General features: G+C 43.0%; 1 protein-coding gene across 2 annotated transcripts in view; it reads left to right on the forward strand.

The window, feature by feature from the left end:
* Positions 1-16,212, forward strand: part of ANK3 (ankyrin 3) — a gene marked incomplete at both ends in the record, with an annotated part of 196,456 nt that extends 180,244 nt beyond the window's left edge. The window contains 6 exons of one of the 2 annotated variants that reach the window (XM_080347592.1): positions 974-1,061; positions 2,796-3,174; positions 6,474-6,572; positions 14,152-14,235; positions 14,357-14,416; positions 16,144-16,212. In XM_080347592.1, coding sequence (XP_080203718.1) covers positions 974-1,061; positions 2,796-3,174; positions 6,474-6,572; positions 14,152-14,235; positions 14,357-14,416; positions 16,144-16,212 — 779 coding nt within the window. The remainder of the gene's footprint in view (positions 1-973; positions 1,062-2,795; positions 3,175-6,473; positions 6,573-14,151; positions 14,236-14,356; positions 14,417-16,143) is intronic. The other variant, XM_080347593.1, reaches the window with a different exon arrangement.
* Positions 16,213-17,919: the final 1,707 nt, after the last annotated feature.

Raw genomic sequence — 17,919 nt, forward strand, 5'->3', positions numbered from 1 at the left:
AGATTTACATAACATGACTGGAAGAGATTGTATTGGATATAAAGGGACAACCATCCTTGTCCACATTTGATTTATTGCATGCTCATAAGATGATCTGCTATAGCTTAAATATGTTAAAATGGCTGCAAAACCAATTGCTGAAATCTTTACAGACTATTTAGAAAATAGTCAAAAGTACTGGCTTCACTGTACTATTCACTGGGAGTACTCATTTTTTTTGTTCCATCTATTTGGGACAAAGTGAAGAAATCTATCAGAACTGCAGTTGTTGTTATACACCTGCACCTCCTCATACGTTTCATACTTTATGTAACTCATGAGTCATTTGACATTTGCTTATTTGCTCCATGCTTTGTCCCAGTCAGTCCAAATGTGCTGTCTTCCTTAGGTTATCCCTCCATTCAAGTGGAACTGGAAACTCCCACTGGGTTGCGCTACGTGCCGCCCACCCCTTTCCATCAGGACGATTTCTTTAGCGACACCTCTAGCCTAGAGTCACCCCTTAGAACTCCCAGTAGACTGAGTGACGTGTTAGTGACCTCCCAGGGACACGTAGATGGTACAGCAGCAGCACCACCAGTGGTGACTGAAGAAGACACTTCACTGGACGACAGCAAACTTGATTTCTCAGTGCCTAGAGAAGGAACACCTAAAGATATTTCCATAGGCGAGAGCCAGTTGGAGGAAGTGGACCTTAAGGATTTTCCACGGTATCTTGGTAGTTATGGCGGGATATCAAAAGATGCTAAACAAAGGCAGAGTGAAGAGACTAGTAAAACAGGAGTAAGGACTGAACAGCCTGAGAGAGAAAAGTCTGGTACTGATGAGGAGATGACAGAAGAAAAGCTTAAATCTCTATTTGAGGACATTCAACTGGAAGAAGGAGCTGAGTCTGAGGAGATGACGGAAGAAAGAGTATGGTCAATTCTTAAAGGTGTTCAACAAGCAGAACACGAGATGTCTTCAATTACAGGTTGGCAGACTGACTCGTCAAGTGTCACCGAGCCACTGACATCAGGACGCAGAATAGGTGGTAGCCTGCTAGGTCGCTTGGATGATAGGTGAGCATCTTTGTGTAAGAGTGTGTGTGTATAAGAAACCTTCCCATGCCATTTTCACCTTTGGGAACAGTGCTGAGGCTGCTGTTCCACTGTTCTATGAGTGTATATACACACATATATATGTATATGTATTCGAAAGAAAAAGTAATAGTTGCCTTCCCTCAGATAGTCATTGCTTTTTCCATAAGCCAATTTTTAAATTGCCGTTGTTTATATAACACTTCAAGCCTGCTATGTCATGCTGATTTACTAGACTTTTAAAGAAATGAGGTTACAAGGCATAAGAATGTAAGAATGGTGATACCAGATCCCCTTCTAGTCCCAGACATTGCCTCCCAGCAGTGACTGCAGAGGATGCTCAGGGAAGGAGGAGAGGGGATTGTATACACTGTTTTCCTTCAGTACTTTCCCAGACTCCACTCACTTTCAGTATAATGACCTGCTGAGATGGGTGCTTTCTACATAGTTATCCTCAGTGCATTTCTCTTCTATGAGCTTTTCCAGCCTCCCCTTGGGCCTACTTAAGCTTTCAACATTCACAATATGCATTGTCGTGTTCAGCCTTACTGGTACCCACTGGGTGAAGAGCTCCTGCCTGCCCTTGTTTTGAATGTGGCTCCCTCGATTACTAACTGAAGGAGCCAGCTCTGCATGAGCTGTAAATCAGCAGAGAATGATTATCTGCAGAGTGATCATTTGTCTGTCAGCAGTTTACATCCTTTGCAGCTTTGACTCAGGATGTTTTAAGGTTCCAGATAGCATTAAATATTCTCTTATTGAATCCACTGGGACTGCGGCTGTAGATTTCAGCAAACCGATTGTCTTCCAGAACTGTAACACATCTGATCTACTACCAATGTGATTTCTGTTCTGCTAAGCAAGCATTGTTATTCTGCATTTTATATTGTGTTAAATAAGTGAAACAGATCAATTCTAGAAGTAAAAGGGCTTCCTGAAGAAGATAACCTATGAATTTCTAACTAGATGAATTCAATTTGCTATCTTTCATAAGACATTTGCTAGAAAATAGCTATAGTATTTTCTGTGTACAGTTGTAGTGCTTATTTAAAAGCAAGAAAAAAAAAAAAGAAGAAGAAAGCCATGCATCAGAAGTGCAAGTTAAGCCTGTCCATAGGTAATGTGAGGCAAAACTTTGGTCAGCTTTCTATCTTGTAGTAACCTCCCTCGCCTGTGGCTTTGTGTTTTGCTGAAACTCTGTACTGTCTAAGGATTTATTTTTAGATACCAACATTTTTTAAAAGCCATGACTTATCTGGAGTACAGCTATTGTAGTTTGGTGGTAAAAATAACATTAATTATTTGGTCATTACTGGTAATTGCATGGTAGCAGATACTTTCATCACCTCCTTGGCTAGAGAACAGGTTAAAGACTTAGTGCCTCAGGGATTTGTCTCTTGATTATACAAGGGAAATGATAGGTTTTGTGTATTTTTCTTTCTCATTTTCCTTCCCTTCCCCCCAAGTGAAAGGGGATTAATAGAAAACATTTGGCCTTATTTCTAGTGTTTCACCATATTCTAGTTTCTTCTGAAAAGACACCATGATGCAGAGGACAGGGCTATTAAATAGATTGATGTTTGCAAGCTGAATTTAGAATTTTCCTTTTTCTGAGACACATGTGCTCAGAATGAAGGCTGAGTAAGAGGGTTGGTGCTTTGCCTTTCTGTGTGTGATTTAAGCATTGAATGGCTGTCTATTATCTTTTTCTTGTAGCTCGGACCAATGTAGGGATTCTGTTACCTCATATGTCAAAGGAGAAGCAGGGAAGCCGGAAACAAATGGAAGCCTCTCCGAATCCACTGCAGAGGCAAAAACTAAATCCTACATTCAGGAATCTTTAAACGATGTGGGAAAACAGAGTGACAAAGAAGCCCTGAAAACAAAGTCCCAAATTTCAGCTGGTACTGCTGAGCAAACATTATCATCAACAGCATATCAGAAATCTTTGGAAGAGACTAGCAAGCCAACAACAGAAGGCAGCAAAACATCTGTGCCTGTCAGTGTGAAGAAGATGGGCTGGAGTTCTTCAGAGGATGGCAAGCCAAGAACAAGCATCCAAGAGGAGGAGGGAGTAGTAATGTCTGAACAGAAGGTACAGTATGTCTTGTAATTATTAACTGTGTGAGCGGTCCCTATTGCTTGACATATTGCTTGACATAATTTGTTGTAAGACTTATAATGTTGTTTGTGACAGGTTTTGTTTTGGTTTTTTTTTTCATCATTTTTATGCCTTTTCTATTCACTGCTAAATTAAGAGAGCTGGATGTTAGTGGAAATTTATATTCTGCAGTGTGAACAGAACGAGGTGGAGCTCGAGGCAGGCAGGGGAGCCAAGCAGGGCTCCTGAGCCCTGGAAAAGGTTAGAGCAGCTTCTGGGATTGCCATCCTGCATTACTGCAGAACAAGCCTTTTCCCTGCCCTGACATACCACCTGTGCAAACAGAGCCAAACAGCTCAGCTGTTCTCCATCTGCTTCCAGGAAGGGGATGCCACTGGTTTCTGTTCTTTTTTGTGACATTGAAGGGAGCAAAGAGACATAGGGACTCTTCAGCCCCTGCGCTACTCCTTGTCCCCAACACCCCCAGCATTTTTTTTATTCTGTTAAATTGCAGAAAAATAAATTTGGGGTAGTGTTTGATCTCCTCCTTAAGTTTTTTGTTTCATGGCCTCATTCATCCCAACTCAAAAAGGCATCCAGCCAAGGGGAATCAAAAGATTTCCAAATGTGTAAAGCACTGTTCCAGGTGGCGGTTCTTTCTTAAAATACTGCATAGGGGCTCCCCTTCATTTCTGCCTTGCCTGGCTTGCACATCCTTAACTGCAAAACCTCAGTTATAAATTCGTTTTCTGACGATGAAGATTTTAATAGCTCTCTCAGTGGCTTATATTTATTTCTCAGAAGCTTAAAAGCGAAGTTGGTTCAAAGAATGGCTTATAGCCTGCAGCTGCGTGTATCTGACACCCCGGCAGTGGGCGGGTTGCCACAGAATAGGCCACAGGGGTGGCAGGGAACCAGACAGAAATTGCAGTTTCTTCTGTATTCCTCTCTCTGCTGAGATTGTCTTTTCCTGGTTATAATACAGGAAGAGATCATACCTTCTGGAAGCGAGGTATTTCAGCAGAATTGCTTCTAAATTATATAGTATCTTTTTTTTTTTTTATTGTAGCACAGTAAAAATGTTGACTGTGGTTGCCTGCAATACATCATTCAGGTTTGAATTACTTAATTCTAAACTATTCTTTTGATTATACAACCTAGAGTTCTTTTATTAGATGTTAACGTACTCAGTCTCAGCAGTTATGCAGCATATGATTGTTATTATCTTGTTATTAGTTCATGATACAGTTGAAGCAGCGACAGTCTTTCCTAAAGTTTGCTAATTACTGGAATACTTAAAAAATGTAAGAGCCTTCTGCAAAGGCAGCTAAAGGCAGATGGCAGAGTTCCTTTAGTGCTGGTAGGCTTTGAGGCAGACCTCAGGCTGATATCATGCTCAGTTTAAACGCGGGGATCGGTCCACACTAAAGGTACTGAGGGTGTGTAACAGTGCTGCGCTTTCCCCTCTGGATTCCCCTCAGCGAGAAGATAAGTTGCCATCCACTTCTGTGTGCTCTTTGCTTTGGGATATCCAATCTTTACTGGGAAGAAAAAGCACATACTTTTCTTATGTGTGCTTTTTGCACTATTTTTTCTTTATAGGTAAGGAGTGATCATCTTATATTCTAAGTAACAGGTCTTTTTATAAACATGATCTTGAATGAACTGGTATCAGAAGATAATAGCATTTCTAAACATGGATCTCTCAGAAAGCCTGAAGAGGTAACAAACTAGTGTGTGTTAGAATGACAACGAGAATTGCTTCTAATACCTTGTTGATATTCCTTCAATAATACCTTCTAATCTAATTTGAAGTCAATAGTTTAATTACTAGTACAGTGCAATGAATGGTGAGACACTTCATGTGCTGTCATGAAAACAGAAAGGGGATTACAACTGCAGTCTTTCTGCAAGGTGTTCTTCAGAAATATTGCATAAAGAGAAAAGTATGGAAGAAACATAGATAGACATCTGTGGAAAGGAAGGGGAAATAAAATTACTTCCCACGTAAGAGATATTTTCGAGGGCCCATTGGGGCAGAGCTAAGAAGCAATGGGCATCCACCTGCAGGGTGAGGGCTGACACACAGTTTGCACAAAGATTAAAAACTCAGACAACTGATACCAGGCTTCTGCTTGCTCACATGGATGACACAAATTGTTGGCCTCATCCCAAGTCCACGTAAATGCCCAAAAGTTTACCAAAGCAGTGTGGTGACAGGGTAGGCCACATAATTCTCTATGAATGCCCAAGCATCAGATTCCAGTGATCTTTTTAAATGAGAGGAGCACAGCACAGTTGTTCTATTATCCCAAAGAGTGGGATGTCCACTGCATGGCTGAGGTGATTCCCAGTGTCAGAATTCCATTACAAATCAGCCACTTGAAGCTGTTTATTAAAAATAATGTTTCCTCCAAAACTTCCATGCCCTCTGGGACTATTCTCCTGCTTCCTGTTACTTCTTCAGGATAGGCTTTGGTTATAAATTTTCGTATATATATTTGGCCGGTGTCAGAGGACAACAGGAGACTTTACATGTGGATCAATACTGTCATCCTGCCCCAAAAGCTTTTTGTTATATGGTCCTTTTTTTTTTCTTCCTTCACCCACCTATGCCTACTCTTATTTTGAGCATTATTTCTGAGGAATGCTTCTTGTTTGGGATGCCTTGGGCCAGATTCAAAAAAAGAAACAGAAATGCACTTGACAATAGCAGAATGATTATACATCGCACTAGGATTCTGCTACTCAAAAGTAGATAAATACTGACTAGGAAAAAGCCATTTACATGGAAAAGTAATTAAAAAGGCTTATTTGCAATCATCTTTGTGGAGGTGCTTCACTGAATCTTTCTGTGTGACTGTTGCCTGTCTTTGTAAGGGAATTCACTTCCCATACCTTGTGGATCCATACAATTTTTTTTGAAACATTCATTTTTGAGGAGAAAAACGCAAGCACTTATGACAAGCTTTCTTTGTACACAAAATTTTTTACAACCATGTAAGATTTAGAAGTTCTGCAGGTCAGATGCATTCCAAATACCATTTTCTAAGACTTAAGAGTTGCTAAGATATTCCATACCTGGTATACTTACCAAACTACAGCAAGCAGAGAAGAAAAAAGGCCTCCTCCCACAATATATTTTAAGAGCAAAACTGCGAGTCATTATGTACATAATAGAGACAGGAAAAACACACTGTCCGTGATAACCTCTGTGTTCTTCTCCGAGTCCTGATCAGAATGTTCTGTCTTGCAAGTGCGCTGTTCAAATGTACTAAAACTGCATTTATTAGGAATGTAGTGACAGTGAGATTGAGATTGAAAGTGATTCGAGCTCAGATGAAGAGCAGAGAATTACTACAAGAGTTTACCGACGGCGGTTGATTCTGAAGGTATTTTTGTGATTCGCATTCCTGAGGTGGTGTTGGCATGGCCGTGGATTTGGACTGCTGTGTCAGAATGGCGGGTTTGGCATACTAGAGTCCCTCTGGTAGTGTGCTTTTTATTGCCAGTACATATTTATAACCAAATGCTAGGTAGCCTTTCCTTGCTTAACCCAGAGGTTCATAGTTGTCTTCTGCTAGAAGACAACTGTGCTGCATGGCATATTGTGTCCTTTGCTGCCACTGCTCTGCATGGCATCTTAAAGGCTATAGCTAGATGCAGTATGTTGGTTTGATGTAGAGCAAAGTGAATTGCAGACAGATAGAGGTGACCTTTTTTAAAAATTTTATTTTCTTAAAAAAAAAGAAAAAAATACCTAAATTATCAGGTAAATAATTGCAGGAATGTACCTGGGTACGATATTGGACAGTATGAGCCATGTACTCTGGTTGAAACTTGTGGTTCTAAGTGCTTAATGTGTTCTGGAAAACCTTCTCAAAACAACAGGTGATCCTTATTTAAAGCCTACAAAACTTCATAAGTGTCTTTGCAGTGCCTTCAGTAGGCTTCATTTAGTATATTTATTTACAGATGGCCTTTATTTACAGCACAACATGCTTTATATACTGAGAGCAATGACAGAGTCACATAAATAATTGCATTTACCCTCAAGTTTTTTTCTTGTAAAGTCATATAGTACGGCATTATTCACCTGCAGCATATAGCATATGAAAATAATTCTGGATCAGAATCCATTATGTTAATCTCTCAGTAGCTTACAGGATTTATAAGATTCTTATTAGATAATCATGTAGTCAAGCCATGAAAAGAGACAGTCAGCCACCTCAGTGCTATGACAGCACTAGCTCTGTTTGCCTAAGATGCAATTGTTACTTTAGGACCGAGATTCACGATGCTCTGATTGCGCATCTCTATATTGCTATTATCTCCATGCTTTGTGAAAAAGAGTATGCATACAGACACTGCACCTCTTGTGTAATGTGGAGAGCAGATAGGCTGCTCTGCACAGCTGCTGATCTGTCCAAGAGACAGACACTTTTGGAAGAGGCAGGATGACACTTCTGACTGTCTTCACCCTGAATTTCTTCAGTATACCAGTCATGCTCCTGTATAGGACAAGACACTTCTGTTATTTTCTGATGATTTATGGCTGCTTTTTTGTCTTCCGCTCTGCATCTCAATATAAGCTTAGAACAAGAAAAAATTTCAAACCAGTGATCATCAGGCCTTTTAGTGAAAGAGTTTAATAGTGGAAACAACAATTGCAACAGGTATATTTCGATCACGTAAAGTTCATGAAATAGTGCTATGAAGTGGAAGAATCAAGCTTTAACATTGGTAGGGATCTGGACTTTCAATTTCTGCATGTTCCTGGGAGCAGGGTTCATATTGGGTGAATGGCAATCACTGTGAGGGCAGGCACAAGCTGAGGAGAAGCTTTTCATGCAGGGAAGAGGTCCTGGGCTCCAATGCTCAGAGGCGCACAGAGCAACTCTCTCGGTGTACTGGCTAAAAATCACTCTGCTGTTTGTGCTACATGGCCCTGAGCGCAGTGGGAGCATCAGGCTGTCACCTGCCGGTGCCCAAGTTCCTGGCCCGTGGGTGCTGTGCCTGACCCGCAGCCCCTCTCCGCAGCTGGCACCAAGCGGGGCTGGCATCAGTTGCAAGGAGTAGTAGCGAGAAAGGAATGAGCCTCTCCTTCTCCTCCTGTGTTTTCTGAAACTGCTGGCTAGCCAAACAGTTGTTAAGGGGCAATGCAGGGTAGGAGACAAGGACATTTTCCCCTCCAGCTCTCCAGTCCCCCTCACAACAAGCCCACCCTACACTAATGATGGAATGCCCCCAGGCTTTACTGCAGTCATGCCTGGACCAGGAGAGTACTTACCCTAAACTGTCTTATGGTTCCTTAGAGCCAGGCCTGGAAATCTTTGTTGAGTTGGCATTCTCTGGAATAAAAAAATGGTCTGAACATCTGAAAAACTTACGCACAGGCTTCATAAATGGATGGCAGTGTTGTGCCCCTGCTGTGAGCCCTCTTTGCCAGCTTTTGCCAGCAGCAGGAGTGGGGAGGGGATGAGGGTCCACTTCGTTCCTCCGCTGGACAGAGCTCTGCATGGGGTCTGCATTGTTTTACCTTGGCGTAATTCATTACTGTCTGCCGTATATTCATTACTGTTGCATTAAAAACAACAGAGGCACTCATGTAGCCTGCAGGGATGAAGTTTGGTAATGCCAAAACCTTGAGGATAAATTGAGACCTGTGGAAAAAAAGGCTTTGCTGTGTGCCTCCACAGCTCCTGTTGGGGCTGAATTGCTTCATTACCTTTGTTCTTCTTTCCCAACTTGTTTTTCCGTTCAGTGCCATTCTGCATTATTGCTAACACTATTATTTCCGTTTAACTGCTACCTTAGCTCTCTGTCCTGGCCCAAATATGGAGAAAGGCTTTTCTCTTCCCTGGAGGTATTTTCCCAGCAATCCGAGAGCTGAGTCCTGTCAAGTGTTCAGCACTCTTGAGCACATTCCCATGGGATTTAGCACTTCAGAGGGCTGAGCCCATAAAACCAGACAAGCAAGGACTGATGCCCATTTCCACATGTAATAGGATCGTATTCTAACCTCAAGGTAGTGCAGATGTTTTTGTTTTTGCTTCCTTTCCCTTCCTCTGTTCACATGGTAGATTGATGGGATGGGGCATTGCAAAATAAATGGGTTTTTATGGTAGTGCAGGAATGTGAGCAATTAGCACACAAGGGAAAAATAAGAGTGCTGCCACAATGTGCACATTCAGAGCCTGATCCAAAGCTCCTTTTATTCAGTCATGGCAGAAATCAGTGTCTAATTTTTCATGCGTTTTGGGAGGTTGTTAAATCTTTCATGGGTACAAACTTTTGGCAAAAACTGTTCAGTAAGGCTCTTGCCAAGAGGTTTATGGTAGAATTTTGTAATGGAAAATAAAATAGATTTCTAAGCAGGGGTTATTCAAATCTGATGTAATTTTGTATCTTTTACTTTTATTATTTCTTCAAAATTTATATTAAAGATTTGTCTCTTTCCATATATTTTGCCCATGAAAGCCCCCATTACTGATTGAGGATGGTTTGGTTCAGCCTGCACTGGAGGAGTGGCATGGGAGCCTGAGCAGCAGTCAGTCAAAACTAGAACCAGCAGCTTTCATGATCGTATTATTCAGAGGAGACTTATTTATGGAAAGGAAAAATGTGGCCATGCTGTAGGTGAGAAGAACTGAGGGCCTGTGCCCCACATAAGTCACAAGGGACGCATTTCCATTTGTATATTCAGCTGGGTGCAGCCTCTCTGCCGCAGTCCCTGCCAGGCTGAGAGAGCTGCAGAATCGCCTGTAAGTGCCCTTGCCCCAGGAGGGATGGGCCGGGATGGAGCTGCTGGCCTCAGTAAGATAACACAGAAGTTAATTAAGACACAGACTACAAGTGCTGTTATGAGGTCTGTTCTTTGTGTTGTCCTCCACGCAACAAGCAACAGACCTTTTGACCCAGCTCCCAGTATTGGACTGTATACTCTGCTTCATTTATGGCACCATTTCCTTTCAGATCTCCTTGGTTTGCCTGTCTGCCTGTTGGTTTGGTATTTCTCACCCCCCCACAACTATGGCTTTAGCAATACATCTGCAAACAAGCAAGTACAGACTCGGCACAGGCACAGAGAGTGAGTCGTGGCATCTGATTAACAAGGTCTCCCTGAACAGGCAGAACTCACTAATGAAAATGACCTTAAAGAAAGATGTTTGTTCCTACTGCCACAGAGGCTTGAGACCCTGAGGAGACGGAGGCGCAGCTGCTGGGTTGTGCATTACAAGAATGTGATCTCGAGACTGAAAGGATAATGTCTTGATGGTGGTGTAGGCTAGTAAGGGGAGAGGTCTGACTGCTCTGCACAGCTCCTGTTCCCATTGCAGCATTGTCCCGATCTTTGGTGAAATTAAACGTTTAGGAACTTTCCATTTTGTTTATTTCTGTCTGCTTTTAAATTCCTTTCAGTCTGTCTAGGTAAGAGACATCCAGCCATACCCTTTTTCTTCACTGTTACAACACTAGATTTATAGGAGGAATAAAATGGACTATTATCCCGTTAGTAACAAAACAAACACGAAAGAAAACCAGAGCTCTGACAAATCTGCAGTGAACTTTGGCACAATGCTGCAGCACTGACTGTAAAACTCCATTTATCTGCAGGTCCCTGGGAACACCCATGATCTGCAAATAACTATTAAGAAAATCAGTGGAGCTGGCAGGAGACTTTAAGGAAGCTGCTTTTTGCTTCTCCTGCCCTGGAGAGCAGCAAAGAGAGGATACCAGTTGGTTTTGGCAGGACTACACTCCAATGAGCAGGGTGACATTAAAGGACTCTGCTTTGCAAAGCTTCCTGGCATGTTCTGGGACTGAGGCTTGCAGAGTGCAGCCTTTGTGTGTTTTAGTCCCAGGGATATAACCAAGCTTCCAGTAATCACAGTATTAAGTTTTCTCCCTGTCTTCCTAAAGCTCTTGGTATTGTGACAGTGATTTCAGCTGGTCAAGGGTAAAATGAAGCCACCATTAGTATGATGCAGCAGAAATAATTTTATTATTTAGCTCTGACGCAGATGCACCAGCTTTGTGTTAAAAAACAGCTTTTGTTGACAAGGTCATCTAATGTGCCACTCTAACCCAAAGCTGGTTTGAGATCTGGCAAGTAAAACTGCCAGTGGGTAAGGTGGTGGGGGTTTTTTGTTTGTTTTGGTTTTGTTTTTTTTCCTAGCAAACATTCGTCTTTATAACTGCATAGGATTAGAAATGTCAGTAAATCAGATCTACCTCCTGCCAATTGTGAGCCCTCCTGCAATTTGTTTAACTACCCACCAGGAAGAGAATTGTGAAAGCTGGATTTCATGCCTGCTGACTGCTGAGGATTCACAGTGTCTATCCTTAAACTGTGCTTAAAGGAGCGTGTAGCTAATTAAAAAGCAAGACTCACAACACCTTTAAAACTGCATTTTCTTCCAAGAGACATCCCTCAGTGCATCAACACATTTTTCATTCTAAAGCTGAGCACTAACATGTTTTAAGGAATAACCTTGCTCATAGTGGCAGTGAGGAGTCAAAGGACCAGTACAGGCAAGCAGTATTGGCATGCCAGGTAGTCTGGTGACCTTGCTACTGGCCATGTCATTTTATTTCTGTTTTTCATGGCTTTTACGGTGGTGGCTTTGGAGAGCCTATCCATGAGAGGGAACCTCTCCATAAGTCTGTGCTCCGTGGGGTGGGAGGGTCATCTCCTGTCCCTTAGGACACCATGTGGGAACCTACTGGGGAGTCTCTGAGCCCATGGGTGGAGGGCCAGGAAAGAAACTGCAGTTAGTTCCCCATCTGCTGTGCTTCTGATTAAAGTATTAAGTCTCCAGAATTGGTATTTCCCCCCTGTTAATTGTGGCTAGGAAACCCCAAAGGTTTCAGTTCCCAAAACCTTTGCCCAGTCATCGTTCCCCTCCCACAGCAGCAGCCCCCGTGCTGTTCTCATTTCTGCTATCTGGTTCATGAGAAAGGAAGAGGCAGGCTGCAGGACTCAGATCTGCTCACCGGGGTGGGGGGCAACCTCTTCCTTCCCTCCTGCACGTAGCCTGACATCAGTACTTAGGCAGGTGTGTCATTTCTCCTTTCCATGACCCCTCAGCAGAGTCCTCTGGGGGATGAATTGTATGAGCCCAGCCCAGGCTCCATCTAAATGCTTCAGCAGCCATTTGTTCTGGTGTGCTTCTTGTAGGGTGCCAGTGTTCCCAGGCCTGGGGATCTCAGCCAGGTCCCTTCAGCCCTACATGTATCTCAGACACATGACCTCATCTTTACATCTATATGCAGTGACGCCTGCCTGGCTGTGGAGCCTGCCCTTCTCTTCATGATGCTTCCTGAAGCATCAACGTTCAACAAGTTGTACGGTTTATCTATAGTGAAAGCGTGGGGGAAAAGACATACAAAGTGTCCAAAGCTGTTTGATTACTTAATTGTCAAGTAATAATTTTGCTACAGGTTTCAATACAAAATAAGCAAAAATTCTGCACTTCTGAATAATGACAAATGCTGAGGGGGCTGCGATCTGCTCTCCAGGGCTCCCCTCCGGCTTCTGCCGCCCTGCTACAGAGAGGAAAATGGCAAAGTCTGGATATAGAAAAGACCAAAAATGGCTTGTAAACAAAAGGAAGGGTTTATTTGGTTTAGAGCTTAGAAACAGCATACAAATTTGATGCTATAATGTACATATTGGAAAAGCTGCATGTGTAGGGAAAATGGTTAAAAAAAAAAAAAGACATGGCGTCGCTGTATTTGTTCACTATAAAGCAGTGCCAAAAGCTTATGTAGACAACTATGTAGCATACAGATCAAAGCAAATAGCAAATATATTTGACCTGTGCTGTTTAGTACATGTAAACATCATGAAAGCTTGATGTTGAGCAGTAAGAATCTCATTTCAAATGTTATTTTGTTGTTAATATTGATCTTACATGTTTTATACCATGTTTCTTTCTGCTTCCTCCCTCTAGTTGCCATTTTTTCCATAGCAGGTTGAGGGTGAGGAGAGAAGAAAAGTTTTAAGGAAATGTTTGGTTTTTTGCTTAAAGGGTTATTCATTTGCCTGTGGAAATTTGTCATATGTAGACCGGCTACATTATGATTAGACTTGTTTTATTTATATAAAATAAATAAGCACAGGTGATGGGTATTTTTTAAGCACCTAGGTTTGGAAACCTGACTTTATGATGCAAAATTATCACAGTTCTTCTGGAACGTAAGTTCATGACTGCCAGCTTGCCTTAGACTCTAAAGTAATGTCATTTATTTATAATTTGAGCAATAATTTCTGTAGTGGTATTAAGTTACTAGCATAGCAGTTAGGAAATTGCTTTTACATTCATTTACGCTGGTCCTATAAATCACTGGTGCCACAAGCAGCAATGGCTGGAGTGTGTCCGATCTTAGTAAGTTGTGCCCCAGGCTACCGAGGCTCCTCGGCAAGCGTTACTCTGTGTCACGTAAGAGACCTTTCTCCATTTTGTAAATGCTCAGAAGTTTTGTCTTTTGTGGTGTCTTTAAGATCTTGTGTTTAGCAAGTTATTAGCAGAGCTGTCTTTTTAAAATCCCGTATCTCCCCCACCTTATTGTGGTGTTAGACCATGTTTCTTGGTGTGCTGGTCTCTGGGAAGCTGTGAAATGTATGTTGGATTAGAGATTATATTGTCACGAATTTGTGCCTCCATCTCATAGGACTCAGACTGACCGCAAGATGATTTGTTGCCCAGAGAGCTTCATGTCATGAATTAGTTAATAAAAGCAATGTGCTAGAAGCTCACTACAGGCTTTAAGGACACATTCTGTAGAAAAAATGTGCAGGTATTGGCATGCTAAATGAGCAAGGCTTTCATACTACGTGTGTGACATAAAGCAAACTGTTACATAAAGTTGAAGCTAGCATGTGCTTGTTGCTTGGATTGGTGTGGAAATATGTGTGGGTTTGGCAGAATATAGGCTGTGTTGCTAATCTTATAACACGTTCTTTAGGGTGAGGAAGCAAAAAACATTCCTGGTGAATCTGTAACAGAGGAACAGTTTACCGACGAAGAAGGCAACGTCATCACAAGAAAAGTAATCACGAATTACATCACTGCTCTGAGTCTTTGCATTCAAGTAACTTTTAACATACTTTCTCCCTTTAGAATCTAGGAAAAAAAACCAAACAATACTTTTCACATATTGCTTCCCACAGATCACCCGGAAGGTAGTAAGACGCATTGTTATCCCCCATGAGAGGAGAGCTGGTGAAATGGTAATGGAATGGGGACTACCAGGAAATAACAGTAGACGTAGAGGGTTGTGGTGACTGCTAGAAAGTGCTGCTAAAGGGCCGAAGGTTTGCATTTAACAAGAAGCCTTGGCAAAGCGCGGTGCTTGCAGTTATGGACAAGTTGGCTGCTTGGGTAACGGGGCAGGGGTGTCTCCTTGTGCTGTGTGTGGGCAGGGGCTGTGTCGGGGGCCCAGCTGAATTCTGTCAGCACAGAAGCATGAAGGTCTGTGTCTGTATAACAAGCAGCAGGTATAAACCATAGGTCTGTTTTGTGCCATCAAGATGATCCATGTCTGTGGGTTTGCTTAAGCCCTCGCAGAATTTGTGCCTTACACCCGTAAGTGTAGTGTGTTGTGTTTTCACAGCTCAAAGGAATGAGCTGCAGTCAGATCTCCACCAGCCTCTCTCTCACCTGCGTGATGCCCCTGTGCTAGTGACAGGGGGTTTGCAGGATTCAGGGGAACGTGAACATCCCCAGGCAATGGTATCTGTTACAAGCAAGCTCCAAGACAGAATTTTGCCCTTGTCAGGGGGCTCCGGCAGTGCAGACAGGCACAGGCAGGCTGAGCTTCGAGTTGTCCTCGCTCCCAAGGAGACCTCGGGGGGGACAGGCAGCACCTCTGGAGACAAATGGCTTCAGGGGAGCCCATGCCTTGTTACCCAGCACGTGGCCCTGGAAGGTCTTTGCTCCAGTAAAGTTTTCATTTGGGCTAATGGAATTTTTGTCTGAGTGAAAACAGATTCAGGAATAAACAAAGATAACAAATTCTCTCTATCTGTTGCTAATAAAAAAAAAAAAGGCGAGGCAGGGGGGAAAAAACAGAAATAGGGGAGTTGAAATAAACCTATTTACAGTCCCCTCTTTTGTAGTCCTTTATCACGGAAAAAATAATCCTGCCTAGCAAAGGGGAAACATTTTCAATTTGTTGCACCGCATTTAGATTAGTCGGAAACTACAAATAGTTACAAATACATCAATGCAGATCACCCAAGGGGTAAATTCTGCTGATAACCACACATAAACAGATGCCTTTCTCTGATGTGAATGAGGCTTGTGATTACTGAAGTATTTATTTTTAGAAGACTATTGAACTTCTAATGAGCAAAGATGAACTCTATTTGGGGGTTTGCTGTTTTAAAGACACTGAAACCTGCGCTGCTTATCGCTATCGTTGGTTTTACTTCTGTGCTGCTTCAGTGGTGGGTTTCGCTGGCTTCCTTCCTCTTCCCTTCATTCCACTACTAACCAGCTCACTTTAAAGCACAGACATTGTGAAACATCATAACAGCAGCCATGGCCTATGTTGTTGGAAATCTCTGCTAATCCCGGCTGGCCCGCAGGCTGGTCGGGAAAGGTGATTTTCCTCAGTGGTGGCCCTGAATCCCTCTGCAGCTGGTGGCACTGAATTCCGCTGCAGCTGGTGGCAGGGGCTCTGCCAAGGGCCCGAGCTGCGTGCTCCAGCCCTGGGGTCCTGCTGAAATTGTAGACCTGTGTTTTCTACTTGAAGATGATATTTCAGGCCTGTGCTTTCACAGCTCAGCAGAGTGGATAGGTAGATTGTGTGTATCTTTGAAATGAAGTGTTAATGTGATTTAACTGCTTTCTACTTATCCTGTTACAGCAAAATATGGAGCCTGTTTTGGAAGCAGGTTTATAATTACGCGTCCTCTCTGCAGACTATGTTAATGTTAATACTTTTCCTTTAAAGCAGGGAGAAGCTTATAAGGTTAAGACAAAGAAAGAAGTCAGACATGTGGAGAAGAAGAGTTACTCGTGAAAGCCGAAAGCCGACCACTGAACGGTCAGTGTGATCAATTTTCTTCCGTTGCTAAAGCTGTTTGCCAGCACAGTGCTGCGTGGCACGGGGTCTGCACCATGGCTTGGGCAGTAGGGCTGCACCATGGCTTGCCTCTGCTACCTTGACATTGCTTTCAAGCTGCAAAGCTGATTAAATGGCCCTTGATCTTGTAAGCAGGAAATGTTCTGGAGTTCCTGTGTAGAGACTGAGCTTTGCTTCCTGGCACATCAAGCAACGCAATACTGAGGCATGTGTAAGACTTTTGGGAGTTTTACAAAGTCTAGTGTTTGCAATCCATGCCACTTTCTACTCCTAAATGTCAGCTTAAAGACAGAGAGTTGCACACAAGTAAATCTACTGGGTGTGAAAGGCTTTTGCCAGTGTCAGACACGTGCCCTGGGGGCAGTTATGCAAGTCAAAGTCCTTGTAAGAGCCAGTGAAGTGTCTCAATATTTGCCAACAAATAATCCTCACCAACTGTTTATTGTGAATTTTATTGATCCAGCCTTACAATTGTAAGAAAACAGCAGCTGTGACAGTATAAGGGCTTCCCAAGCCAAAAACCAGATGCACAGACTCATACACCCTTGCAAGGCTCTGTAGCAGTGTGCCGGAGCACCATGAAGCTGGAGCTGCTTTGTCTCCATCACGTAGCTACAGTCACAGAGCAAATGTGCCTGTAAACGTGGGAGGAGCCGGTCTGTGCCCACCAGTGCCGCTCATGGCTTCAAGTTGCATCTGTTTACCACATTCAAGTCCTTTTTCTACTCAGAATTTTCTTAGCTTTGGTGGGTTTTAGGAATTGGGCAGAGGAAGAGTTCATAAAGTGCAAGTCTGTGTGTTATCCTTTTTCCATACGTTTGGTATAGGATTGACTGTAGGATTTAAGAACAGGATAAACAGGAGCTGAAAAACATACCAGAGAGTGATGTGGAGGTAAAGGCCAGAAGCCGAGTCTCTCCTGAGTCACTAGTCCCTTCTGACTGCTGCAGTGTGAGGTAGCCCCTAAAGCCATCTGCCTGCACAAGCTTTCCATGCCTGTGAGCAGTGACATTAAGACCCGTGTCTGACATCTAGCTGAGGGCTTGTGGGGATTGAGCCCTAAGGAGCCAGCTCTGCGAGATGACTGGTGTACTTTCAGCATCTGGTAAGCACTAACTGTGTCCATCTAGCACGACTGATAAGTTCCTGCTGTTATTGAGAGCCCTCCCACCTGTGCCAATAGAGTAGTACCACTTCACGTGGCTTGGTGCTTGATGTTTTCAAAAGGAAGGCGATTCTTTCAACACACCTTTCTGCTTCGTGGAGCTCAAAGGTACAAGAGGAAAGCAAGCCAGAGGGATGGTGCTGCTTGTATGAAATTGTGTCCCAAGTTGGCTCCTGTGCTTCTCTGCTGTCAATCTGCGGAGGAATCCAATGGAAATTCATTGATTTGAAGGCACTGAACGCAAGATGAGACATTGAACCCCATAAGCAGTGCAGATAAAGAGCCTGCCAGCATACAAGTGTGATGAAACACACACTGGGGACAAGGGAGAAGGATTACATTTTAAAATAAAATGCCATTAATAAGGCAGTCCTTGCCTAATGTATGAAATGTATTCTGACCCTCAGAAAGCCAGTCTGAGTTCCTCAGAACCACATTTGCTCCCATGAGTGCTGATCCACCTCTCCTGTGATTTCCAG

Source organism: Nesoenas mayeri (assembly GCF_963082525.1).
Source record: "Nesoenas mayeri genome assembly, chromosome: 7".
Classification (NCBI taxonomy): Eukaryota; Metazoa; Chordata; class Aves; order Columbiformes; family Columbidae; genus Nesoenas; species Nesoenas mayeri.